We start from the raw sequence: 27,066 nt of genomic DNA, 5'->3' as shown, positions 1-27,066 counted from the left end.
CCCGACATCATGACCTATGCCTGATAACCTTAGCATGCATCTTTAGCAAGGACATAACCTAGGAGGGCTGTGGTCCATGAAAAACTGGCGCCAGGTCTGCCAAGCGTCCCAGCAAAGTCCTTTAAGCAGCTCTTCCAATCCAGGCTCACACTGACCTGTGTGTCTCCCAAGTCAGCTCTGATCCCTGCTTTTGAATAATTTCACCTCATCGGCTCTCTGTTTCTGGGATCAAGAGGCTTTCTCTCCTGGAGACAGCTATCTAAGGAGATCCAGCCAGGTAGGACAGCCCCAGAGAACTACCGCATAAGGAGATCCCAGTGAGAGAGGGCCCTTCACCCTGAATGTTCTGCCCTGGGGGAGGTGCAGTACTGCCTAGGTCCACCTGTAGCATCCAGAACGGTCCAGGTGAAGCCAGGGCCACCCCCTGCCTTGCTTTCCTGACCCCCATGCAGAAAGCAGTGAGCTAACCACTGATCTGGGGAGCCAGACAGGGAGGCTGGCTGCACATAACCTGGCAGCGCAGGATGCAGCCATGGCACAGGTGGGTACACGACACTACAGGACATGCCTCCCACCCTCACTGGGACCATAGGCTACCAGGAAGGAGGGCTGTGAAGGCCATGCTTCCGGTGCTGACCATGGCACAGGACGGTGAGGACGCCATCCCTCTGGGAGAAGCTTAGAATCAGCTGTGCATCTGGACATGGGTGGCCCCTCCAGTGTGGTCACGAGAGCAGAATACCCCGGACATGTCTGATGAAGGCCAACACGACCTCAGCCCAAACACAGCAGGGCTGTGCAGGTGACCACAATTACACTAACAAAATGTGTGTGCTGGGGCTTGGGAGGGCTGAGGACCTTCCCCTCAGACCAGCCTGCTCGGGTTCATGGCCAGCCCAGGGGAATGAGTGTCAATCCTGATCTCTGAGATCCTTCCAGCAACCCGTGAGATGCTCGCCCGGGGCCAGGACCTGGCTGGGGACGTGTACACGGGCTCTTCCGAGACCTGTGGTGTAGGAAGCTGACTGGGCCAGAGGCTAAACCATGGCGGGCTTTCATTTATTTTTGGGATTTAGGTGAATTTTATTTTCTAGTTCTAGGAGGTGGTTTTTTTTTGGGTGGGGGAGAACTGGTACTTGCCATATGTCTGTGCACCCCCTTGGGGAATGGTGTGAGAGAGGCTGGGAGCTGAGCAGCCCACCCCCCTCCACCATGACACCCAGGCTCCTCAAGCCATGATGTGGGTTCCTTGGGCCACACTGGTCAGTGTGAGCAGTCAGGGAGAAGACAGATGCTTGGCATGTATTTTGGAACATTCTTTAAATAAATCCGTGAGGACAGGATTGAAAGCACTCTTGAAGGTGGAAGGGGAGGCTTGCTCTGGGTCACTTCTCAAGGATGGCAATCTCATGCACTGCCAGGGACTGGGCTGGGCTGGGGCCATGCAGAGGGGTTAGAATGTTATAGCTTTTAGAAAGACCATGACAGTTTCCACCAGGACACGACTGTCCTCCATTGTTTGGGGTGCGCCCCACCTCCCTGGCTGGTTTCTCTGACTGCTTGATAGACAAGCCCATCTCTGGCTCCAACTTGGGTCCCTTCTCTCAGAATCCCCAAAGACCAAGGCCATTATTAGTCTTCCATGTCCAGTGGGAAACATAGGCGCCAATATTTTCACAAGAAGCCATATTACCTTCTGGTTGACAAAGTCACCTCACTACTTTCTCACAAACCACAGTCCCCTGGAGAGCAGGAGCCCCACACAGACCACTCTCAGAGGAACACCAAGGGGCAGAGAGTGTGGAGCGGGGAGATGGGCATGAGGAAGTAGACTAACCTGAATGCAGGGCTAGCTGTGGGGCTGGGGCTACCACCTGTGTCCAGAGGCCAAGTGGCAGACACAGATTGGATGGAAGCTGCTGTCGGCTGCTGGGGGCCCCACTGCATGGCTGGGGACGAAGTCTCCATGGTGGTAGGTTCAAGGCTCTGAGGAGCCCAGGTTCCGAGTGGTCCCTCCAGGTAAGTCAGGCTGCCCATTTGGGGTGACAGCTGGGCCAGGACACATGGTGTGGTCCAGTGCTGGGGGCTGGTACTCCAGCCAGAGGACAAACCACAGGATGGTCACTGAAGCCAGCTGAGCAGAGACCAGGGGGATCTGGTGCAGCCCAATGGACACCTGGTTCCCCAGAGCTCACTGTAGAGCATTCCTGTCTAGCTTGGGGACCTAGAGGGTGAAGAGTCCGCAGACTGGAGCCTTGAAAGGGCCCAAGCAGAGCGGACGCCACAGGCAGAGGTGGCAGCAGGAGATGCTGGTCCACAGTGCCAGGGGTATCTCCTGCTGGGTGTTCTTGGGCAGCATGGACCGCAGCTGTTATGCTCGTCTATCCGTGGTGCTGATTCCGAGGACATCAGGTAGTTCATAAAAATGGCCTGTAGCTCCACAGAGCCTCAAGGAGTTTCCACACCAGCCGGTGTCTTGATCCAAAGAGATTATCTGGAGTGAGAAAGGTCTCTTGCCGGCTTGGCGTTCCCATATCTGACAGGTTGATTTCCTGGGCACACGGCCCCAGACCTCGTCTCAATTGGATGCGGAAAGAGGAGGAGTGTGCGGCACAGACTCCAGTCACAGGTTCCCTGTGCTCAGGGCTTCTTCCGTGGGTGGCGTTTCCGATGGCGAATGAGACAGGAGCTGTAGGCAAAGGCTTTCCCACATTCCTTACATTCATAAGGCTTCTCTCCAGTGTGCGTCTTCTGGTGTTTCAGGAGATTGGAGCCGCAGTTAAAGGCTTTCCCGCACTCCCCGCATTTGAAGGGCTTCTCTCCAGTATGAATTCTCTGATGCTTAGTGACGTCGGAACTATGCCGGAAGGTCTTCCCACACTGATCACACTTAAAGGGCTTCTCTCCGGTGTGCACTCTCTGATGGCGGATGTGATCTGTCTTGTGCTTAAAGATTCGTCCACATTCACTACATTCATAAGGTTTCTTCCTCTGAAAAGGAATGAACACGGGAACTCCCTCAAAGTCATCTTTAAAGGAAGCATCGAAGGCGTCAAAGATGTGTGCTTCATCTTCCGGACTCAGGCTGGGCCCCTTACTGTGTCTTCTGGCCACCGCAGACCTCTTGTTTGGCTTCTTTCCCCCAGAGGCTCGCTCTTCTGTGGCGGTGTCTTTCTGTACGTCTGCCTCCTCCCTTGGGGTCTGTGTCTTCTTTCTTCTGCCTGCAGGCTTCTCCATCTCTCTCTGCTCCCTGGAAGCTGCTTGGACTAAGGGCCTGCAGCCTGAGCTGCAGGAAGCCAGGGGCTACTGGCACCTCCCTCCCAGGCTCTGCTTGACCAGGAACTCCCCATTTTCCCAGCACGTGACTGACGCTTCGTGCCAGGAAGGAAAGAGTGGCCTGTCCTTGCGCTGCTGGAGGGAAGCAAGATCACAAACATCAGATTAACATGTCTTTCAGAGGCTGCACAATCAAGGGGCAGGACGGCAAGTGCTGGGAAGGGGACATGGTGGGGGGCGTGGCCCCTCCCTCCCCATGTGTTCCCCAATGAGCATCTAAACTGAATTCCCGATCTCCCCAAAGCCCTAAGTCACTTTCCCCAATTTTCTTCCTCTCGGTGAGCGGCATCACCGCTCACTCAGCTGCTGACCAAGGAATCCTTACTGCTCTGCCAGGGGACAGGTCTGCACACTGCTGTGGCTGCATTAGGATCTAACAGGCACATGGACCAACATCTGCCCTGTGGTGTCCCATCTCCACATCCCCAAATCTGTCTTGTTCCTGCCAGAGTCTAACTCCGCCTCCACTGTCCTGTGCTTAGGGCCAGTCACATACTTTGGAACCACAGGCTGCAGGAGCTCATGCCCATGGGAGGGGCCTCCTGGAGCCTGGACTCCCAGCTGGCACACACAGCAAGCAAGCCCCGTCATATCACACCCCTGTGCAGACCCTGACAGCCTCCCTCAGATTCATAGACACTACATGCCTCTCCCCTGGTGACCCCCTCGTCACCCCCACCTTCTTTGGGTTCCCCAAACACACCCAATCCTTCCTGCCTCTGTGCTGGGCTCCCCCCACCCCGTCTTCCAGAGCTCTGCCCCAATGGCCTCTTCTCGGAGACAATCCTGACCTGGTGACATGCTCCCCCAACGCTGTCCCCCGTTTCCCAGCACTATTTTTCCTCCCAGCACTTAACATGGGCTAAACCCTTTGTTATTTTTTTAACTAAACATGGCTTGTTCGCTGTGCTATCTATCCCAATGCTTCCCTACAGCTCCTGGTACATGGAAGCTCCTCATTATATATTTGTTCAATGTCTGAAAAATTAAGACAATGCTATCACTTAGCATGTCCCCTGTTCCAAGCACTTAAGGAGTATCAATATATTTAATCCACATCTTCACCACCATTTACCCAGGTCACATGAGAGCGAGTGACAGCACCTGGTCCCTGGTACAGCCCCTTCTCTGCAGCCCAGGCAAATTCTTACCTGGACTCAGGGTCAAAGCCCCAGGTGACCACTAACCAGGACCTGTTGGCATTGTCTGAACCTTATTCCACACAAATGTCTTTCATGAGCTCTGAAGGGGAGGGAAAGATCATTCCGTCTAACAGTATCCTGATCTCACCACAAATTCAAATAAGAATTAGCCGATCCCAGCGATAGGAAGTGACTGGTAAGGCCTAGGTGTCTATAGAAGCATCACTCTGCATGACTGTCTCTTTTCTGTATCATTTCTGAGCTTCCTGACCTGCCTCTTTGTCTCAGTGCTAACTAATGAAATTCTAGCATAAAGCCTCGAAAAACTTCTGGCTCTTTTAACCGATAGTGAAAGAAATCTCCATGAGATTAGGAGAAAGTACTGTTCCCTTTGCAATGGCAAGGAAAGCAGATTGTGGTCTGACTCCTCAAACTACCCTGAAGAAGGTGTTCTTAGCAAGGAAGCCTCGTGTCCTGGGATGGTTACTCTTGTCCTCTAGGAGGTCCACAATCCTGACAGCTGTCTTACTCAAAGATGTGGTGTTCTAAGTAATAATATTCCAAATTCTTTGTATTAGTTCTTGGTCAACCAGGCTGCAGTGTGAGGCTGGGGTCGAGCTTTAGTAGGAAATGGAACTGAGACACAAATGACATATGCTTTAATGCATAAATACTTCAAATTCTCTTTGTTAAGTCGAGAGGGGAATGCTTGGCCTTCCCTCTTCTCTCCCCATGTGTGGAAGTAATGCATAAAATGCCTGTACAAATTTCCTATCTCAACAAGGAGTCTGAAAGTCTGGTGTTTTCTAAATGAAAATGTTTAGATAAACTTGATTCAGTTTCAGGCCAACATCACTTTCTGAGGGCTCTATCTGGAGGTAGCTTCTGGGAGGAGGTGGTTCTCAGCATTGGGTAGGAGCCAGAACTGAAGATAAAGGAAGGTCATCTGTGCTGAGGGGAAGATGCAGGAATCAGGTGGCAGCTCTGCTGGGATGGGCAGAGAATGACAAGCCCAGTCAACCACGCTGGAGTCCGAGGCAGGGAGTCTAGCTTTAGTAGGAAAGAGAGGTAAAAACCCAGGACCAATACAAAAGGGCAAACAATCCCTATGCTTCACATGGTGGGGGCCGAACTGTAGGCATCCGCTGCTCTCCTATCAGGTTCTATATTAAGTCAACTCGATGGAGAGGAGCGGTCTGTGAACCCACGGAGCCTGACACCTGCTAGCCCCGGGCCTGTGGGGATCCTCTGTACTCCCTAGCACTGTGCCCTCCACCAGGACACCTGTCATTGGTCACTAACGTGCCAGTTTCCTTATGAGGCAGGGATTTCTGCGCGCAACGATCATGTCTTTTTCATCCCCAGATCCCTGTCACATACTGTGCTCAGGAAACATTCTTGATAATAGTCTTGTCTGCCCAACTCAAGCTTGCAGGTGCCTAAGGGCAGAGACTGGAATTCTCACTTCGCTATCCATTGTGCACGCTGAGAAATAAAATACTTGTTAAAAACAGTGGACCACCGTGATCGTCTTCTTGGCCTCCTCATTTCACAGGCTTGCAGACATGAGTGACTGCTACAGCTACACATACAACTGAACCCACACTTGCATAGCAAATGAGAGCCCCAGCCTAAAGGCTAGGGTTCTGGTTCTGCTGCACTTCAGTATAGCTTCGTTACCTCCCCGGGCCGAGGCCTTTTCACTTGTAATCGCTGGGTATCCATCAGCAGTGGGGCTTCCCAAGAAACCTCACCCTATCTCCTCCCTCCTACTGCCTCCAGGAACCAGGGTGTCAGGGAGAGACTGCGTTATTGGTGGGCTTGCGACTCAGGGCTCAACAGCCTGTCGGGTCCACAGCCCGCCAGGTAGCTGTGTCAAAGCCTACGACACAAGGCCTTTCAAACCCGGCAGAGAAGAGGGACCCACCAGGGTCTCCCGCGCTCCTGGAAGAGTGGCACGCCCCCCACCAACCACAGATCCGCGCCCCGCGTGCGCAGCGGAGACAGCCTCGGACCGTCCGCCTTTCCTGCCTGGAGCGCCGCGGGCAGAGGCTGAGGGGACGCGGCTGCCCCCGCAGCAGAGCCCGTCCTGACGCCGCACGTCCCGGACCCGACGCAGCAGGAGCCCAGAAGTACCTGGTTGGAGAAGCTATAACGGAACGAGGCGCGGACGAGGACGGCCGGAAAGTGGGCGGGGCAGGCGCGCCCTCGCAGGGGCCGGCGGCGGGAGAGGCGCGCGGGCCTCGCTGCAGCCACTCCCGCCTACCGCGCCGGCCCTCTCACGGCAGTCCCGCCGCTGAGCGGGACCCTGGCGCCCGCAGGAAGCCCCCAGCCGCCGACACGCCCCTTCCGGGGCCGCTCTAGCAGCTGAGGCCCCGAGCTCTCGGTGGTGGTGCGTGGCTCAGAGCTCCGCCGCTCCCCGGACCCGCTCCCCCATGGTCCCTCCCCTCCCGGCTCTGCTCCGCCCCCCCCTCCCCCGGCCCCGGCCCGCCCCTCCGCGAACAGAGCGGCTCCGGGATCCCGGGAGAGCGGTGGTGGACATGGTGGGGTGCAACTTGGCTTGGTGGACGCTCCCCGCCGCCGGTCCCACCTGCGCGGCACCTTCGGAAGACCCTGACGGCCCCCGCGCCTACTAGCCGAGCGACGCTCCCGCCGCCCTGCGTGGCCGAGAGTCCCAGAGCTCGCGCCACCCGTCCTGTGTCCCCCGCGCCCCCTCCGGCTTCGTGCCCCACCCCTCGCGCACTGCACCTGCGCCTCCACCGCTCCCCCATCATCCCCCATAGTGCCTGGGTCCCTGCTCGGCAGGGCTGCTGCCTCCCCTTTCATGTTCACGCCCTCTGTGGCTTTGCTTCCTGAACTTGCTCATAGTCAGAATTACCTTGGAATCCTTTTTAAAAAGGGATTTTCAGGTGTCATCCAAGAACTGGTAAAACAATGCCATTGGGGTTGAACCTGGTAACCCATAGTAACCCGTGATTCTAGAAGCTTCCCAGTGATTTTGATGGTCAGTCAGGATTAAGTGTCACCAGATGGCACACTCTCCTGGGTGCAGTGTGTGCAACTCGGGCTGTTCATTTGTAACACCTGAGAGCTTCACAAAGTGCTGCCCAGGCCCCTCCTGCACAGATTCGAGTTTAACTCTGGGGTGGGGGGCACCTATGGGATATTTTTCGAAAGCACGCTGGACGACTCTGGAAGAAGCCAGGGTGCAGACTGCTGTTTCAGATGCAGGCCAGGGACTGCCTGAGCAGGTGTGTCGGGAGGCTGTCCTCACAGAGGGAGGAGGAGGCAGAACAACTGAGCCTTCCAGCTTAATCATTCTTCCAAGAAACATTGATTTCTTACCTGTGGGCATGTTCCTTAATTATATGTCACACAAATTTAATTAGAAAAACTAACATCTGCTCCTCGGCTTACCACCTATGACAAGGCGTTGGTGGTAAGTGCATTCATTCTTCAATCACACGCACTTTTCCAAATGTTTGTCCACTTACAGACTTATCTGGAGGTGACTTATTAGGCAAAGGAAGCTTCCTTCCAGTATAGATTCACTCTCAGATGCACCTGTGCTCAGAGGCTGTGGCATTTCTGTATAGCTCCTCTATGTTAAATTTAAAAATCCACTCCCAATATAATTGTAAGGTTTCTCTAACATGCATATTTTCTGTGTGGATCCTCTGGTGTTGATAACAGATAATCTAGAATGGAAGCCTTCCCTGCATTCATCGCACTCAAAGTGTGAATTTTCAGATGTTGGGATTTCACTGGTTTCTCTGTCGGATGAATCCTCTTATGTGGAATGAGATCCAAGTCCGACTGAAGGTGCTGTCCATTTGCCACTTATAGGACATTCTTTCTTGGATGAAGTTTATGATATTGATTAAGGCAGGGCAGGTGAGGAGAACGTGGCTCCGGTGGGGCTGGGGGCAGGTGGCCAGGGTGGGTAGTGGATGCTGGCCTGGCTGGGAGAGTCTGCAGACTCGAGGCCACGTGGTGGCCAGAGTGGGCCTCGAGCTCTGCTGTGGGCAGGATTCACCCGTTCTCACTGCCCATTCATTTGAGCTCCTCGGGGGGAGGTTGCAGGTCCTCTCTCCCTGCCATGGGCCCACCTGGAGCAGTGTGGCCCTGGGGTCAGGGATGCCGCAGCAGAAGTGATCTTCCAGGGAGCCAGAGGGGCAGATGTGAGCACCAGGGCCTGGGGGGCCCAACTGGGAGGGAGCGTTTTACTTTAGGGTCACCAGAAGTCAATGGAGTGTCCTGAGCAGGAATGTGACGATCTGTGTTTTCTGAATATTGTGGCTGTTGGGAAACTATCTGGGGAGGAGGAGGCCAGAGAGTGTGGGTCACAGTGGCGATGCCCTGGTTCAGGGGAGAAGCCTGCCTGACTGTGGGGGGCAGTGGCGGGGAGCAGGAGGGAGGTGACCTCCCTCCCTCGTGCGCCCCTGGCGGGAGCGTGAGATGGTGCAGCCACTTTGGAAAACAGTCTGGCAGTTGCTCAAAGAGTTCAACCTAGAGTTTCTGTGTGACCCAGCACTCCCTGTCCTAGGAGAGATTTGAAAACATCCTAGCGCAGCCTGGCCCACCTCAGAAGTGCTCATACACCGACCTTGTGACAGCTGGCAAATCATCTAACACAACACCTATTTTACAATAGTGCGGAACATCTCACTTACTTACTGAATACAGCTGGATGTGGAGTGCAGTGTCAGGTGTTCACCCTCGTGATTGCTAGAAGGATTGAAAAGGAAGAAACAAAATAGTCACTATTTGCAGGTGACATTATTGTGTAGGGAGAAAATCTATTAAAAATACAGATAAATTATTAGAATTAATAAGAGTCAAAGATGAATTTTAAAAATCAACATATAAAGATCAATTGTATTCTCACACATCAGCAGCAAACAATGAGAGAACAGAAAAGAAAAGCCACCACTCACAGCAGTATCAGAAGTGTGAAGGACCTTGGAATCAATCTAACAAAATATGTGGAAGGTCTGGAGATAGGGAGAAAATTGTGAAATGTTTTTGTGAGTGCTTAAACAAGACCCAAATAAATGGTGTTAAAGCCCAGGTTCATGGGTTGCTGGACTTAATATTTTTAAAATGTCAGTTTTCCTCAATTTTACCTCACAGATGCAATGCAGTTCTGACCAAAGTCCTAGCAACATTTTTGTAAACTCGAAAAGGTATTTCCAGAACTTACATGGAATTGCAAGTGATGAAAAATAGCTGAGAGACTAGAATAATGGAGGAAAGTTTGCTCAGCCAGATAGTGAATTCTTAGGACAGCAATTAAGACAGTGTGGTCTGGGCACAGGAGCAGACAGACAGAAGGCTGGGGAACAGAGTGACACAGGTGCAGACACCTGGGCTGGCACTGCGGCTCTGTGGAGAAGCGGGGAAGGATGGGCCTCTCCGTTCCTGATGCTGGAACACCTGGCACCTGTGTGGAAATGACGGAAAGTGGCCCACGCTTCACTGCGTGCGGCAGCCCTGCCTTACTCCCAAACACCGGGTGGGACTGCAGGCAAATGTCAGTGTCCCCCTCGCCGGGATGATTCACAGGCACCTTCATGCAATCCCCAGAGAGTGCCCGGGGACTGTGCCCTGTGGCGCACTGCGCACCGTCTACTAACATCTGTCCCTTCCCTGTCCCACTTTCCTGCTCCCTGCCTCATGCTCTGAGACCTCCAAGTAGAATATCTGCACTCAGCACCCAAGTCCTCGTCTTAGGCCCAAACTATGTGTCTGACGTATTTTTTGGTACATTTCTGATCTCTCTCTCCCTCTCTCTCTCTCTCTCTCTCTCTCTCTCTCTCTCTCTCACACACACACACACACACACACACACACACACACACACGAGTGCTGTGTGAGGAATAAACAGAATTGACTATATAATACCCTTTCTGTAGACGAAGAGATATCATGAAAAAACCACACCCATTTGACAAAGCCCCGTCAATCAGAAGGATGCGCATTAACCCTGGTAGAGTGGCAGGCTGGGGGATGGGGCGAGGGAGAGTTAAAGGGAACAAGTAAGTATTAATTACCAAAAGGAAGCTCCTTGTCCCAAAGCTGGAGATTCGTGAGGACGAAACCCATTGGGTCCTGACTAACTGTGGGTACCTTCTGCGCTCCGGGCTCTGTCACAGACACCGCGGAGCAGGCGGGTGTGGCTGGACCCCGCACAGGTTGGTGGGATCAGGGGAGGCCTCCTTGGAGCCCGAAGGAGGGGAAGCAAGTGTGTTCCAGTGTGTGTGGAAGAAACTGTCCTGGACGAGGGATAAACCGCAGGGCTGGCCAACGTCAGAGTCCAGGGGAGATGGGTGAACCCCAGCACATGGGCCAGGGTGATGGGCTCTGCCAGGGACATCTTGCCAGGAGGACATGGCACCTTGGGCACCTGTGGACCGGCAGCAGGAGGCCAGAGTAGGGCTCTAGTGCCTGAGGCCTTGGGACTGGTTTATGGGACAATGGAGGCACATGGTGTCTGGGAAGTCCCTGGTGTGAGTGGCCTCTGGACACCTGACCTTCCCTGCACTCTCATGAGTCCCAGGACCCTCACTCAGCAGCAGCCACTCTGCGGTGCAGAAAAGAAGTAGAGCACAGTGCATGCCAGGGAAGAGGCAGACCCAAGCCCAGGTGGTCCTGCCTTGCGGCCCCGTGGTGCCAGGGCAGAGGTATGAGGGTGGCCGCCTAGAGGGCCCCGAGTTTGGGATTTATCCCCTGTGGTACCCTCCTCCCTGCCTGTGTCTGGGACTTGGCCTTCCCGGGGCAATGCTCTAGGCACAGCGTGCGCCAGGCTCCCAAAACCGGTGGCCTGGACGCTTTCGCCAAAGCACAGGAGTGGGCGCCCAGGGTTTTCCCACATCAATTGAAACCAGTCAATAAATATGCAGTACTTATTTTCTGATTTAATGCATCGCTCAACCAACTGCTGTGCAAAACAAACAAACAAACAAACAAAACCCAGCCAAAAGCTTGGCTTTGCTCTCACAGAGCTAAGTTACCTTGAATTCTTTCTTCCAAACTGACTCAGCCCACAGAGTCTGATGCCCCCACAACCTACCCAACCCCTGGGTCTCCTTGGCCTAAATCCTGAGACATGAGGAAGGGTCTCCCCACTCCGGGAGGCAGGAGGACTGGGGGCTGGCGGAGCCTTCCTCCAAGGGGAACCTGTGAATGCCCAGGGGAGGCTGACCTATGGACAAGATCCCAGCCCCAGGCTTCCCTCCACAGGGCTTCCCGTGTCCAGTGAGGTCCACACCTGGCACCCAAGTCCCCCTAGGACACCTGCAGGCTCTCCCTCCAGCGGGCCTCTCTGAAGCTGCTGACATCTGCTGCCTTTATTTTTTAATTAAGATTTTAATGAAGTAATTGCAGATTCACATGCAGTTGTAAGAGAAATTTTTCCACGAAAGGGCCATATGTGCAAAGCAACCCCCAAATGCTGGAGTTCAGAAACCAAAGAATGAGGCAGGCAAATCCAATTTGTTGGTAAAGGATGATTTATTGAGGGACTTATGGACAGGAGCAGTCTTGGGTGGTCACAAGACAAGTAGCTCTCTGCACAGCAACCCCCGCTCCCAGGGCTTATATCTTGGGGACAAAGTCTACATGTGCTTGAAGGAATGTGCAGGTGGCTGAGAGAATGCGTGGCCTACTATTTCTTGGACAGCATCCAGGCTGTTTCGGAGGAGAGGTGAAACTTACTGTGGATAGCTGTCCCTGCATGAAGAGTAAAATGTCATCTGGACATTTCGGAGGCACTCCCACACTCAGGGCTAGTCTGGTAGATTAACGTTTAAAATAGTCACTCTTGTCCCCACAGAGATCCACTGTATACTTTGCTAGTTTCCTCCAAGGATGACACTTTGCACAACTATAGTACAATAATACAACCTCCTCTGTGGGGGAGGGGGGATCTTGGATCCCTGCAAGCCACCAATCTGCTCTCTGTTTCTAGAGCGGTCACTTCAGAAAGGTGCATGAACGAAACCACCAGTGTGTGACCCGCTGAGATGGCCTGTTTCCACTCTGCCTAACTCTCCATAGCTCCAGGTGGCTATGTATTTTAGTGGCAACTACTATGTATTGCCCAGTTGTCTGCCGTGGGTGTACATACCCCATTTAACCATTTATCCTTTGAAGGACATCAGGATCGCTTCCAGTTTTAGACTATAACAAATAAAGCTGCTGTGAACATTCACGTGCAGGTTCTCATATGAGCATAATCTTCATTCTCCGGGATGAAGGCCCAGGAGTGCAGTCACTGGGTGCCATAGCAGCTGCATGTTTGGTTTTATAAGAAACAGCCACGCTGTTTTCGGGAGTGGCTGCACCGTTTGACATTCCCACCAGCAGAGAACAAGTGATCCAGTTTCTCTGCATTGTCACCAGCATTTTGTGTGATCACTGTTTGCTATTTTAACCATTCTGACAGGTGTATGGTGATACCTCATCGTGGTTTTAATTTACATTTCCCTGAGGACTGACGGTGTTGAACATCTTTTCATGTGCTTGCTTGCCATCTGCAAGTCCTCTTGGTGTGATATCTCCTCCTGTCTCCTGCCCGTCTTCTCATTAGTCTGTTTTTTCACTGTTGAGTTTTGAGATACATTGTATTAATAGGTAGATTGTAGACAAGAGTCTTTGTCTGCTATGTGATTTGCAAACGCTTTCTCCCAACCTGGGGTTTGTCTTCTCAGCCTCTTCACAGGGTCTTCCCCAGAGAAGAAGTTCTTAATTTGATGAGGTATCATTTGTGGGTCTCCACCCTCGCCTGGTTCATACGATTTCCTGGCTGGGCGCCTGGGGCTTCTCCAGCATTGCTGAGCTCACCTGGCTTTTCCCCAAGTGAATTCTCTGCTGCTGAGAGGCCTGCAGTCTGACAGCCCTTCCTCACGTCTCTGCTGGTCCCACATCCCTGCCAGTCCCCAGCGCCCTCCCCCATACCTGCTGCCCTGCTCTGGGCAGGAGCCCTTTGAGGTACACAGGCCTGAGATTGGCCTGAGGGTGCCTTCTCCATGACCTTGCAGAGGACTCGCATGCAGAGGAGTCACGGGCTTGCTCTGCTTCCCATGCTTCCCGTTACAACAACCTGTGTTGCCACTGGTTTCTGCAAACCTCAGCGGTCTCAGGAGAGCGCCACTCGGTCTGTCTGGGGCTTATGATGCCGGGGGTCTCCTTCCTCAGGAATTTCCTGCTTTGGGGACACTGCCTCCTTCCCATGAGAGTTCTCACAGTCTAGAACAAGGAGCAGGAGGCGCAACTGTGGACTTCTGCTTCCTGTCCCGGGAGACAGAAAATAACCAGGACAACATGAGACCCAGTCAAATCCCTGTGAGATCTGTCACAGGGAAGGGGTGGGGCCCAAAGGGGGTGGGAAATGCCTTGGGGAGAAGCAAGGAGGCCGCCCCCCACCTGGGAGACAAAGTTGAGTGACACTGAGCAGGGTCATTGCCAAATATAGGGCACCATGCTGAGTGTGGTGGCCAGCAGGGCAGTGACTTTCCACACCACTCCTGCAAGGTGGGCTTTGTTTTTCTCCAATTTTGAGGGAACTGAGCACAGAAAGGTTAAACGGCTTGCCCAGGATCACACAGCTGGCAAGTGGCAGAGTCACACTCAAGGCCTGAGGGGTCTCAACCCCCAGCCACATAGGTCCCTTTCCATCTTAGGGGACCCCATGTTGTACTGACGAAGACCAGGAAGCAGCTGTCTTGAGCTGCAGGGCAGAGGCCTGCCCAGGCCACCAGGCTCCTCCCCCACACTGGGGAGGAGTGCTCTCTGGGTGGGCCCCACTGCCTACACGTGCTAGGCTGAGGGGTGGGCCCTGGGGTCTCCAAGGCCTGACTGCCAGGCCACCATCCAGAGGCCGGTCCACAACCTGGACCCCCGACCACAAACCCTGGGGTAAGACAGGCCCCCTTCACCCTTCACTGCACCCAGCACACTGGGCTCCGTCACGGCCAAGGCACTTCTCTGGCCTGGGTGGCAGGGAGCAGGTAACCCGGCCTGGCCACCAAGAGCACTGGCCAGGGCCATGCGTACTGCCTGGCGAGGCTGAGCCACGGGTCTCAGCGTTTGAGCCCCGACTGCCCGCAGGTCCTGATGGGGTGGACCTTTATTGCGCCTCCTCCTCCAACTCCCGGCAGACACCTATAAACTCTGTTCAGGGCTTAGCTCTGCTGACCCCACCCTGTGCCCCCTGGAACCTCTCAGCCCTTGTGTACCATCCCATCCTTGGGCCTCTGGCAAGGACAGGAATCTCAGCCAATGCAGGTGACCCTGTGCCTAGCACACAGCAGCACCGCGGCCACACGTGGGGAGAGGAGTGGTCTGTGTCATCACCAGCAGCCGGGGAGCTGAGCCTTGGCTCAGCAGGTGCACCCCTCCACTGCTGCAAGCCCAGGCATTCAGGGTCTGGTTGAGGGAGGTGCAGCTACAGCTCAGGGTAGGGGCTCTCTGGCCACGAGCTAGATTCTGTCAGAAATGTGGGGCAAGTTCTGGGGGAAGCTAGCTTCACGGATTCCAAAGGGGTGAGGATTCGGGCACCAGCCCTGGGGTAAGTTCCCCAGAACCTTGCAGCCAGCCCAAGAAAAGGAAAGGCCTGGGAACACACGAGCTCTGAGCTCTCCAGGCTCCCAGATTCTAGGCGGAGTCGCCAGTTCCCTTCATATCAGCCAGGAAAACGGGGGGCTTGCTGAGTAAAGGGTGTGCGCACACAGAGCAAGGCTGAGGGCCAGCAGGGCACATCGTGAACTGCACCTGGGGGTCCCTGGTGGTCACTTGGGACAGAAGCTGGCTCTGGTTGGTCCAGGCCATTCTGGAGTCATCTTCTCATGCTCTGCGTGCCCCGTGTGCCACTCCCTGCTTCCTCCTCTCTCTGGACATGCACAGCCAGGCCTCTGCCTACTCATTCCCGGCGTTGTTAAGCCCCTGAGTCATGCTAGCAGCCACCTGCCTCCAGAATTCTCATTATGGAAGCAAAACAAAACCTCCATTTTAAAAGGTGCAATGAGATGGATTTTCTGTTCCTTGCAGCTTGAAAGCAAATTCCTAACTGAGCCACACCTCAGGCTGAGCGAGCTATGATCTCAGCTCAGGTGCAGACAGCGCTTCCTTCCCTACACAGAGTGGTCGAAGCCCTCGCTGGGCCCGGGACCTCTAGGAAGGGTATAGGTGCCAGGGCGGGTGCTGCTGGCATCCTGAGTTGGGGACTCGGGAGTGCAGGGGGACATCTGACAGAGGTTTTGCTGCTTTCCCCTCCATGTTGTTTCTCAGCTGCAGCTGAGAGCTGGGCATCAGTGGGTGTTAGGTCCTTTCACAGTAGAGGTGGAGTTTTGTGCTTCCCTGGAGCAATGCTTGTGAGCCAAGGACCTGGAAATTAGAAGCTGCGGAGAAGCAAGGTTTGAGGGAGGAGTGTGGTGGGGCCCTGTTTCCCCAGCTTAATGAGCTCCCTAGCTTGATGCGGGGACAAAAGCCTGAGAGCTGCCAGGTCCCTGGGATTGGCTAGCTTTGCCCAGGTGCAGCGTGACTTGCATTGCATTTTGGAGCCTCTGGGGTGCAGCTGAGCTGCAGGATCCCCAGGAGCAGAGGCAGGGCTGGGGGAGGGGTGGGCTTGGCAAGGTGGGCCTCTCCACTCAGCCTCTCATCCACTCCCCCGTTGGGGCTGTAGACGTCACCATTAGGTCCAACGAATTAAGAGACAAAGAGTGGAGTTATTCCCAGACCCCTGTTTCCAAGGCAACTCTTGCTCTGCCCCTCAGAGAGCAGGCATTGGAACAGTGTTTTCGTGTCCCAGTCCCTAAGGGGGAGGAGGGATGAACCCGGTGGGCTCTGGGCAGAGTCTGCCTCTCCCTCCGTGTCTCTCCTGCAGCCCTGCACATCTGCCCACACCCAGGTCTCCTGGCCAGGGTGTCCGTGTCCTCCTATCCCCACGTGGCTGGTGAGCACTGGCCAGGACGGAGCCTGGGGGCTCAGCACCCTGTCTCCTCATGTATGTCCTCAAGTGTGAGTGGTCAGAGCTCATGGGGGCACATGCGGCTGGACTTTGTCACACGAGTTGAATCGGGAGCCACACCCCAGCTCTTGGACAGCCAGGCCTGGTGTGAGCACCCCGAGGGGCGCTGAGAGGCCGGCCAGGCCGCTCTGCACGCAGGCGGGGCTGGCGTGGAGGCACCGTGGTGCGGCCTGTCCATCCATCACGCTTTATTTTTCACCCCTCCCCCCACTGGTAGATCATATTTCAACTTTAAAAATCCCTGTCTCGAGGAGCCTGAATCTAGCTGCATGCAAAGGGCACGAATTCCGTCTGGACGGGAAGAAGCCTTTGCTAGAAGCTGAGCTTGGGCTCCGAGGACCAGGTCTGACTCTGGGCTGTGCCTGCCAGTGTCCACGCAAGTCCGCCTTCCTGCTGCACCTGGGGCTGGCTCCTTGGTCTCCAGGACTGGACTTACCTCTCCAGGCCATGGCTTCCAGCACAGCCAAATGTGGGCAGGTGTCCAGGAAGGGTCTGATCCTAATCCTTGGAGCCTGTGAATGTCATCTGTTGTGGCAGAAGGGACTTTGCGGCTGTGATGGACTTTCGGCTCTGAGAGGGGAGACTGTAGTGAACTGTCCTGGTGGCCCTGAACGTCATTGCAGGGTCCTTGTGAGTGGGCAGCAGAGGGCGGGGAGGGAAGGAGCCCAGGAGCTGTGGTCTGAGGCGGGAGCAAGGGGCCACGAGCCAAGGAGGGCCAGCGCCACCAGGAGCTGGAAAAGGCAAGGAATGGGTTCTCTCTAGAAGGAACACAGACCTGCCAGAGCCTTGGTTTTAGACTTCTGACTCCAGAACCGTCGTGCAAACTCATGTTGTTTTCAGTCACTAAGTTCGTGGGAATTTGTTCCCCGCCTGCTGCCTCTCTGCACAGCCTCCCGCCACATCCTGTTGTTCGCTCTCGGGGCTGACACCATGTCCTGGGCTTTGGGAAGGGCCTAGGATGTCTTGGCTGTGACCATCCGCTGGTGCCTCTGACCCACCTGGCTCTGACTGGACTCAGCTTGGGAATCTAGCCCGGCCTTGGCTGGAGTCCAGCAACTACCCCCCCACACCTCCTGACACCCCAGGGAAGCCAGCTGCAGTTGGCAGGAAGCCCTGGGACTGGATCCTGGACCTGTCACCACCCAGTTGTGTGACTTCGAGCTGGAGCCTCAGGTCCCAGCCTCTCCTCAGCCAGGAGGCTGTGACAGGGCCCCTCTTAGACAGCTTGGCATAGTGCCCCTCCTCCTGCTCAGAGTTTGAGTTGGTGCCAGGACAGAGAGCTCTGTGGGCTGCTGGGGGCTGGTGTTTTGGGGTGGGTGCCTGGCAGACGGGCTTCTCTGTTCCTGAATCAGCTCCTCGCCCACTTCCTAAGCCACTGGCACACTCAAAGTACCCCCTGCCTCCTTCGTCTTTGGGCAGGGCAGGTTAGAGCCCCAGTGAGGAGTCGGGCTGCACTTCCTGCTTCCTCACGGGTGGGAATGGGGCACCCCGGCTGCCAGCAGGGCCCTAGGAGCTTGGGATATGGGGCTATCACCTAGGCAGGAGTCCACGGCCAGGGCAAGCCCCCTGCCAGTGGCTTCATTTTTTTTTTCTTTATTTTTTATTCTCTAAACTGTTTCAGAATTTCTTTTTTCCTAGAGACAGGATCTCATTATGTTGCCTCCCATGATTCCCACTTCACTGAGGAGGAGACCAAGCAGAGGTGAAGTGGTTCTGAGGGGCCCTGGAGCTGGGAAGGGGTCCACTGAAGAATTGAACCCGGCAGTCTGACCCCTGAGCTGTGCTCCAGTAGAGGCTGTATATGTAAGTGTGTGTGTGCATGAGACTGTGAAAATGCAAGAAACAGAGAAACCCCAAATAACTGGCTTCAACATGGTAGAAATTTATTTCCCTGCCTGCCCCTCCAACCCCACCACCCCTTTCCCCAGTGGGTGGCCTACAGCCTCCCTCCCAAAGCCTCCTCCCTCCGGACAGGTGAGAGGCAGACCTGGGAAAGGGCAGAGGAGTTTCCATCCTCTGGGGAATCAGCGGGGCTCACCCAGGCACCCTGGCTGGGCTGGTGGACCCACCCTGTGAGCCGCGGCTCCTGGGGGCCTGGGCCTGACACCTGCATGCTGCCATCCTGCTGCTCACAGGTAGTGGAGCGCAGAGGCCAAGGCTGCCTGGCGGGGAAACCGAGGAAACAGACCTCGCTGGGAGGAGGCAGTGCTGGCTGGATCATGAAAGATGCTTCAAGTTTATTCTCCAAAGCTGGTGGAGTGGGGAGGGGAGGAGAAGTCGCCGGCAGAACGCTGGCCAGGCCAGGGTACAGCTGGGTGTGGTGGGCTGGGGTGGGGTAGCTGGTGGGTCAGGGTCTTCAGGGCCCCATTGCCCAAAGGCTGGTGAGGAGGCTGAGCAGGAGGGCTGTGCCCACACTTTCAGAGCCACCTGCTCCCCTGCCCGGTGAGTCCTGGACTTGGGAGCCCTGCCAGGGTGGGACGTTGCACAGGGTGGATTGGCAGCAGGTCACGGTCATCTGGGTCCCCTCTGCCGTCCTGCTGACAGGTTGGCAGCTGTCTGCACACCACGTTGAGTAGGTGGTCAGGAGGCCTGACTCTGGGAGCGGGAGTTGGAGAATAGGGGCTGAGGCCAGGTGGGGGTCACCAAGAGGGCTCCACCTCACTCTGGGTGGGCCCCTCAGGCATGGGTGTTGGGGCACCTCGCTTCCAGCTGCCCAGATCTGCGCATGCCAGGGTCCCATGCCTACTCACCAGTGTTCCCGTGGGCCACGAGGGTTGTGCAGAAGGTCTGGCTGAGCGAGCAGCTCTGGGTCAGGTTGCAGCTCTCCTCCCTGCGCAGGGACTCGCAGGTGTAGCACCGCAGCCCTGCGCGCAAGGCCGGGCTCAGGCGGGCCCTCCAAGCCTGTGCTCTGTGCCCCTCCAGTCTCCTCCTAAGTCCGGGTCCATCTTCCTGTTCTCAGCTGCCCCCCACAAAGCCTGCCCTGGTGCAGCCTCCTGCACCCCCTGCTCAGATTGGCCAGCGAGCCCACATCGGGCCCGCACTCCCAGCTGTGCAGGAGCCTGTGCTGTCGAGGGTGAACTTTCCGTTCATCTCTCGCTGGGTGGCACCGCCCAGGCCCCTGCCATGGGTATGGAGGACCTGCAGGTGAGTCTGACTCAGCCCCACCTCAGGGCATCCTGCCTGGCAGAAGAGGACCCCCTGGGGGGGACCTCATGGAGGGGCATGGGTGGGGCTGGGCCTGGGGGGAGAGAGCCAGTTGGGCAGGGGGTGGGGCTGGGCCGCAGGGGCAGGTGGTGCAGGGGCAGACTGTGCAGGTAGCATGTGGCCATTTGCTCTGCCTTCTTCTTGGGGACTGGGGAGAGGAGATGGTGGCCCCAGCCGTGGGCGGGGGGGGGGCTTGTCGGGTATGCTCTTGCTCACCCCCACTCTGCTCTGCTCAAAGCCCTTCCCTGGCTCTCCACCTGTCTGCCTGTTCCTGCCTTTCCCACCTGAACCCCAGCCCTGGGGCCTCTGCATTCGCTGGTCTCCACCCTTGTGAACCCCTACCCAACCTCTGTGCACCACGGTCAGGGTGAGAGGTGAGGGGTGTGCTGAGTGTCCCCCACTGCACTAGAGGCAAGCTCACAGCTCACAATGGGTGGGGGTGGGTTGTGTCGGTACACAAGCCCCGCCCCCGGCACCACACTGAGTGTGGAAGGAATGCTCAGGCAGACAGAGCGGGAAGTGTAGGGGCCCCAGGTAGGGGTGGATGGGGTACCTCTGCCCCTGCTGCCAGGGATAGTGTTGGCCTCTTCCTCTTCCTCCTCGTCCTCATCTTCCTCTTCGTAGGTGTCCGGCCCGTAGTCCCCGTCGTTGTCCTCCTCCTGTGGCTGCCCGCTCCCTAGCCACACAAGAACACCTGTAAACCTCAGCTGCCAGGTACAGTGGACACCTGCTCTGCTCCAGGCAAATGCCCGCTTCCCACCCCTCCCGTTCCTGCGTGCCCTACTCCGCTCCCTCCACGCCGGTCCTGCAGCCAAGTGCGTCCTGTCATCCTCATTACCAATGACCCGGCTGCTGTGCACTGGCCCCTCGCTGCAGCCACCCGAACCCCCACCCCACATAACTCTCTCTGTGGCCTGCCTGTTTTAAAGAAGAGGAAACTGAGGCTGGGAGAAAAGCCAGATCCCCAAACCCTGCAGTGCTGTAGAGGCTGAGCCTGGAGCTGGGGAGGAGAGGGAACCTGGGGGAGGAGAGCCCCCAGGGCCTGGCTAGGGCCACAGATATTTGGGGACCCATGGGAGCCCAGGACAGCCTCCATCCTCCTCCCTCTGGCTGGGGACTCCAGCTTCATCTCCTCCTCTCCCTAAGCTCACGTCTAGTCCCCAGGTTGAGGGTCCCTGTAGGTCTCTGTGGGCTGGGACTGCGTGACCCTGCTCGCAGGGCCACCCTGGGCCCCGCACCTGGCTGCCTGCACAGCAGCAGGGTAAGCAGGACAGCCCCGAGCGCCTTCATCGTGCTGGACGCTGCTGCTCACTCGCGCTGAGTCCTCGCTCTGGGCTCTGGATCTGTGGTAAGTGGGATGAAGGGCATTGCTGGGGGCTTCCTGGTGGCCCCCACCAGCTCCAGCCTCAAACAATGGGCCTCACACTGATCCCCAGCTCCAGGCACCAGGCCAGGGACAGCCATTTCCCTCCAGGACCTCTGTGGCCCAAGGGGAAGGAGAAGTCATTGTGGTCGGCCTTGGCGCGTCCTGTCCACCTGTGCTGCTTGCTGCCTGTAGCTGCGCCTGGCGGAAGATGGTGCCAGCCACAGGAGCCCCCGGGGTCCTGCCCTGTCTCACTGGGCCTCAGAGCTTCAGCCCTGCAGTGCGGGGCAGAGGGCCTCGCTCTGGGCCAGGCAGCGCCCGGCAGCCCTCACCCCCTTGTCTGGAGTGTGGACGCCGTGGCCCTGCACAGCCACAGGAGCTCAGGGTCAGGGACCCTCTATCCGCAGACCATTGGCCAGGCATCTTCCCCTCAAGTCAGCATCACACCAGGGCCTCTTTCAGAGTTTTTAAATAAAAACACAATGGATGTCCTCCTGCTAAGGCTACACTCTCAGCTCCCTCCTCTCACCTCCTCCTCTACGGCAGTCATCAGTGCACTCGGGGGGCCTTGGCCTCCTGGCTGCCCCTTGCTCCCACCTCAGGCCTTTGCCCCTGCTGTTCCCTCTGCCTGGCATGCTGTTCCCACCAGGATGCACTTGGCTGTCTCCCCACCGTATTCAGCCTCTGCTCAGATGTCACCCCTTCAGAGAGGCCTTCTCCGGCCGCCCCATCTCATGCTGGGGCTTAGGACAGAGCCTGGTGCAGGTGACAGCCCTTCAGGGTCTGCTGGGACCACAGTTCTAGCCACCCAGCCAACAGGCCCTCCTTAATTCCTATCGAACCTGTCATTCTTTCTACCCTATGGGCCACTCCCCAGCCTCCAGCCCTCCCTGTCCTGGCTGACAAGGTCACTTTCCAAACCAGGTCACCGCCATAGCTGGACTCCTTGTCAGAACCTCTGCATGCCTAATGCTCACCTCGTCTATGTGCGCGGCCCCGCCCCTGCCCCCACCCTCGTGTCCTGCTCCACCCCTGCCCCTCCACCCGTGTCCCGCCCCTGGCCCCACCCTGGCCCCGCTCCCTCGTGTCCCATCAAGTCCCTGCCTCCCACCCTTGTGCTGTCCCAAGTCCCCCGCCCGGTGCCCAGCCTTACCACAGCCCCTTTGACTGCGGGAGCTGCTCCCAGGAAGGGCCCTCCTGGGGTTCTCAGGACTCTGTTAGGAAGCAGGGGCGTCTTCACCTGCCACCCCCCCCACGCGGGCCCAGGCCCCTCGAGTTGCCTCCCCTTGGGCCCAGCGCCTCTCCAGCCCAGGTGCAAACTGCCCAGCTCAGCCAGAGCCTGTGAGAGTCACCTAGGGACAATATCAGCAACATTTAATTCACTAATTAAAATTAAATTTAAATGTATTGGTCTTTAAAAACTCTAGGGGGCAGTAGTATTTATTATCCCCACTTTACCGACAAGGATCTTCGGCTGAGAGGCTCAGCACTGCTGCCCCCGCCCCTCCCACAGCCAGCACAGCCTGCTCCCTCTGTCCCAGCCAGGAAAGGCTGTGGGATCTGGCGCAGTCCGTACAGAAGGTTCCACGTGGCCCCACGAGGCCAGGGGAGCTCTGCCCCCTGCCCTGACACCTTCGTGGCAGACACCTGGTCCCCAGTACTGCCCCCAGCCCACAGGGCAGAGTGACCATCTCAGTGTGTGTGGAGCCTGCCCCTCCACCCAGGGCAGGGTTGTGTCCTCTCAGACACTCCAGGGTGGGGACATATTCCCTGAGACCCCCGGGTCCAGAACATGCCCCCCCAGGGCCAGGGCTGAGGGTTGGTGGCCCTGAGGGCAGCCACTGTGGGCCACTTTAAAGCCTCTGTCCTACAAGGCCCTGCATTTGACCTCTTTTCCAGGCCCAAGCTTCCTCCCCAGGCCATGCCCACACCCCACAGTCCCTTTAAGGGAAGCCCCGTCACCCCAACTCCCTGCCCACAGACCCCTGTGCCTCAGGGCCCTGGCTTTGCCTGCTGTACCTGGCTTGGCTGGGCTGGCTCCCCTGGGCAGCCCTTCTGGACACTTCTGGTCTCTGGGTCCCCTCCTCCCTGGTGGCCTGCATGAAACACGTTGCTCTTTCTGGCAGCAGCAGCCTTGGGCCCAGAGCTCGGTTCTTTTTTTCTGCCCGGTAGTGGGTGAGATGGTGAGGGTGGGGCTTGGGGGGAGGTCAGTGCTGCCGTCATGCCAGGGAGGGGCCATGGGCTCTGCTGGCCTTGGGGAACTACGCTGAGCCCTCCCCTGGTAGTCTCCGGGGACACCAAGGTGAGCCAGATCCAGTCCCCAAGAAGGCAGCTGGCCCCTGAGATTGGGGTGAGAGTATCAGGGATGCATCCTGGAGGGAGGCATCTTGGGGCTAGGGGCTGAGGGGTGAGCAGTGTTTGCCTGTGAGGAAGGGTGAGCAAATGTTTCTGGCTGAGGGCCAAGGGTCTGGCATCTGTGCTGGGAGAGTGGGGGCTGCAGATGTGCCAGCCCTCACGACCATCTCCCTGCTCTCGGCTCCTTTCCACCCTCTTTGCAGCTGACTTTCTGTCTCTGGGAATCAGGGAACCTGGTTGTGGCAGAGGGAGGGGCTTCCTTTTTAGAGCAAAGTCCAGACCCTCATCCCCTGGGTGGGTGGGGAAGGACAGCTCTCCCAGGTCCCTCTCCCCTTCTGAGGCCCGGTCAGGCAGGCTGCTCACTACATTCGCACTGAGGCACAGGCCCCTTGCTTCCCTGGAATCCAGCTGCAGACAGAGGCAGATGTGGCGGGCCAGAGGGAGCAGTCTGTTGGGTCCTGGAAGGGCCCCCACACTCTGCACCCCCATTTACCCCCAGGAACCCACAAGGGAGACGCATGACGGTCTCAGAAGCTCATTCATTAAGTCCTTCATGCATGCGGGCATCCTTCCCTTGTCCGTCCTCCTTTCCACGCTGGTCCACACCCCAGGAGCCCTCAATGTGCATTTTCTCTAGTCCTTAGACACCCTCGGCCCATCCACATCAATCCTGGAGAGTCTCCCCTTCCCTCACCCCTCCAAGCTCCCACCAGCGGAGGAGGCCGACATCTGTCTAAAGCCAACCAGCAGGGCCCTGGCCCTCTGCCCTTCCTGCCAGCATCTTCTCCTTCTGGATGCAGAGACTCAGGCCCAGCACTGCCCTCTCCAGGGGCCTTTCTCCATGAACCCCTCCCATACTCACCCCTGCTTAGGGCCCTTGGCCTGGCTGAGGGTGCAAGGCTTAGCTTTAACACCCACCACCCCCGCCCCCCGCCAGAGAAACACAAGGGCAAGGAACACACTGTACATATCATTATTTTATCCCATTAGAAATCAATCTCCCTAACACTGGCATGTTTAAAAAGACTCTAAAAATAATTATGCAGAGACTCTGCAGCTGTGTGGAAGATGAAGGCTCTCTTAATATCCTGAGTCAGAGCTCAGGAAACGGATGAAGCCAGGGACCTGGGTGCTGCTGCGAGCTACTTTGTGTATCAGCAGGAAGGAAGGCGGGCTCCGCGTGCCACCGCTGCCTGTTCACGCAGGGACACTGCCCCTCTGGGCTTACTTTCCTACACTATGGCCAAGACGGGGATGGGGGGTGGGGTGGTGCACATCAGCCCCTTGGTCCTCCCAGCCTACACCAATGCCATCCCCTACTCTTGCCCATAGGCACCTCTTCCTGACTGCCCTCAGCCATCATCCAGTGCCTGTTCCATTCTGGGCTCACGACCCCAAAGGAAACGGGGCCTGGGACACTTAAGACCCCAAAGCTCCCATGTAGTGTTGTCCTGCTCATTTTGGAATGGGCCCTGGCGGGGAGAAGGGTCTTGTCTGTGGGAGGGTGGGTGAGGGCCCCAGGCCCCAGCCCTGTCCTCCCCTCCAGGAGCAGCGGTGGCCACCAGCAGCCTCCTGTCCCTCCCTGTTGTCCAGGGCTCAGTCTGGGCCTCCTCCTGCCCCTGCCTGGGTCCCTTCTCCTCCTCCTAGCCTGACTTAGGAGCTCTGTGCTTAGCAGGGCGGTCAGAACGACCCTGGGGTGCAGCCTTCACATCTCAGGCAGAGCATGTGCCTCTGAGACTCTGGGGCTCTGGATGGGGGTCTGGGGTCTGCGGGTGTGGGCGGAGGCTGAGACCCCTGCCCAGGCCCAGGTTGGTTTGGGGTTTCATTAGACTACACGGGCTACTGCTTTGCATAGCAGCTGCGACTAACTGCTGGCCAGGGCCAGCTGGTGCCTGGAATGCCGGCTACTGAAGGGTTGGTTGCTTTGCTCTCTGCTCTGCTCCCAGGCCTGGCATGGTTTTAGTTAAGTGCACTGTTTTGTTGGAGCTTGGATGCCCTGCATCTGACTTTACCTACAGATGAGGAGACAGGCCCAGAGAGGCCAGTGCAGGCTGGCAGCAGAGCCAGAGGCCCTGGGTGCTTGTTCAGGCCTGGGCGCCCTCTGCCCAGGAGAGCAGGACCCCAGATGCTCCGCCACCCCCAGGGAGGATAAGCCCCAGGCTGGGAGCTGCACCCATATCCACCTGCCAGCGGGTGCCCCTGGCGAAGGCTGCATTCCCTGGCCCCATGTCCTTGCCTATGGACAGGCTTGGCAATATTTTCTTCATTGGGTTTGGGGGCATTTCAGCTGGGGTTTGGGTATGAAGGGGACTGGGCCAGTGGCAAACAGGTGCTCACAGAAACAAGAGAGGAAGGTTGGAGGGATTTAGAGCCCGGGCCTGCCTTTCCCAGTGTGACCTGGGGCAGGTCACGGCATCTGTCTCAGTCTGGGCACCTGTGAAATGGGATAACCACAGCCTCCCTCTAAGTCGGGTGTGTGGGACAGATCAATATATGAAAACCAGTTGGCACAGTGACCAGCACATCACCCCCTTGAGGGTCCCTCTTGGCTCTTGCTGTCACCCCTCCCCACCTTGTCCCAGGACCACAGGCGCTGGTGAGCACCCTTGGACCAGATCTGGTCAGGGACAGGCCTCACCCCAGCAGGTGCCCCATCTTCCCTCCTGGGGGCCGGTCTCCTGAGGGCATGCCATGCTGTTCACCCCAGGCCTCTCCTGGCCTTCTCAGAGCCCTTCTGTGGCCAGGCAGGAAAGGGCTCCCTCCCTTTGAGGGAGAAATGAGTCTCTGAATTTTGCAAATGAGCAAAGGGAGGCACAGGGAGGGGCTGTCAGAGCCATCCTCGGAGTATGGAACCTGAGTTTGGCCAGGCCTGTCAGAGGCTAAAGACACCCCCACCCGCTGCCCCTGCCCCATCAGGCTGCCGAGCTGAGGAACTCCAGGTCCCCTGACTCTGGGCTTGGGAGTGGCCTCAGGAGAGGGAAGGCTGGCATCCTGGAGCGGTGCAGGGAGCTGTCGTGGGGAGCAGGGTCCCTCCCTGCTGGGCCCAGGCCTTCAACCCAGCTCTGAGCCCCTCCTCCCGGGGCCTTCCCTCCTTGGGCTTTAGGCAACCTCTAATTTCGAGGAAGGGTCCTTTGGCCTTCAGACCACTTCTCTATGATCCCTGACCCCGACCCCATCTCTTGGCGGTGCCAAGGGTGTTGGCTGAGGCACCGGCTTCCCTGCTCACTGCCAGACCCCGGGGTGCCACCGCCTCTCTGGGGCTCACATCCTGCAGATCCTTCCCCTAAGGACTGAGGAGCCCCTGAGGGGTTCCCACAAGTTGTAGCACCGGGATTGGGGAAGTTACCAAGGAGGTTCCAGCCCCACACCTCACCCTCATACATCCCCACCTCGCTGTGAAACCCCTGGGCAATCAGGGTGGCCGGAAATAAACAGTGTTGGCTGGAGCCGGAGCCGAACTCTCCCAGGACGTCTGGGTACTTTCCTTTCCCTGTTGCCCAACAAATGGGACAAATGGTGGCAGTTCTTCAACAAATGGGACAAATGGTGGCAGCCCCGTGGGAAGGCTGAGAGGAAATTCTCAGCAGGCCCTGCAATGACAGCAGGGTCTGTGAGGTGACCCAGCCTGAGGACTGCAT

The 27,066-nt window shown here is 57.1% G+C and overlaps 2 protein-coding genes across 2 annotated transcripts; both read right to left on the bottom strand.

The window, feature by feature from the left end:
* Positions 1-2,140: 2,140 nt before the first annotated feature.
* On the bottom strand, positions 2,141-3,302 carry ZFP41 (ZFP41 zinc finger protein). Its single transcript, XM_012648011.1, has one exon. It carries the CDS (start codon positions 3,235-3,237, stop codon positions 2,641-2,643), a length of 597 nt encoding a protein of 198 aa, XP_012503465.1. The 5' UTR covers positions 3,238-3,302; the 3' UTR covers positions 2,141-2,640.
* A 15,310-nt stretch (positions 3,303-18,612) lies between these two features.
* Positions 18,613-21,050, bottom strand: GPIHBP1 (glycosylphosphatidylinositol anchored high density lipoprotein binding protein 1). Its single transcript, XM_012648012.1, has 4 exons — positions 20,949-21,050; positions 20,264-20,386; positions 19,257-19,370; positions 18,613-19,101 (listed from the first exon to the last, which is right to left on the bottom strand). The coding sequence occupies exons 1-4, from the start codon at positions 20,998-21,000 to the stop codon at positions 18,863-18,865; spliced, it is 528 nt and encodes a 175-aa protein (XP_012503466.1). The 5' UTR covers positions 21,001-21,050; the 3' UTR covers positions 18,613-18,862.
* Positions 21,051-27,066: the final 6,016 nt, after the last annotated feature.

The sequence above is a fragment of the Propithecus coquereli genome, unplaced genomic scaffold (genome assembly GCF_000956105.1).
Source record: "Propithecus coquereli isolate 6110/MARCELLA unplaced genomic scaffold, Pcoq_1.0 Scaffold28, whole genome shotgun sequence".
NCBI classification, from domain to species: Eukaryota; Metazoa; Chordata; class Mammalia; order Primates; family Indriidae; genus Propithecus; species Propithecus coquereli.
This window is presented reverse-complemented; position numbering and strand designations above follow the sequence as displayed.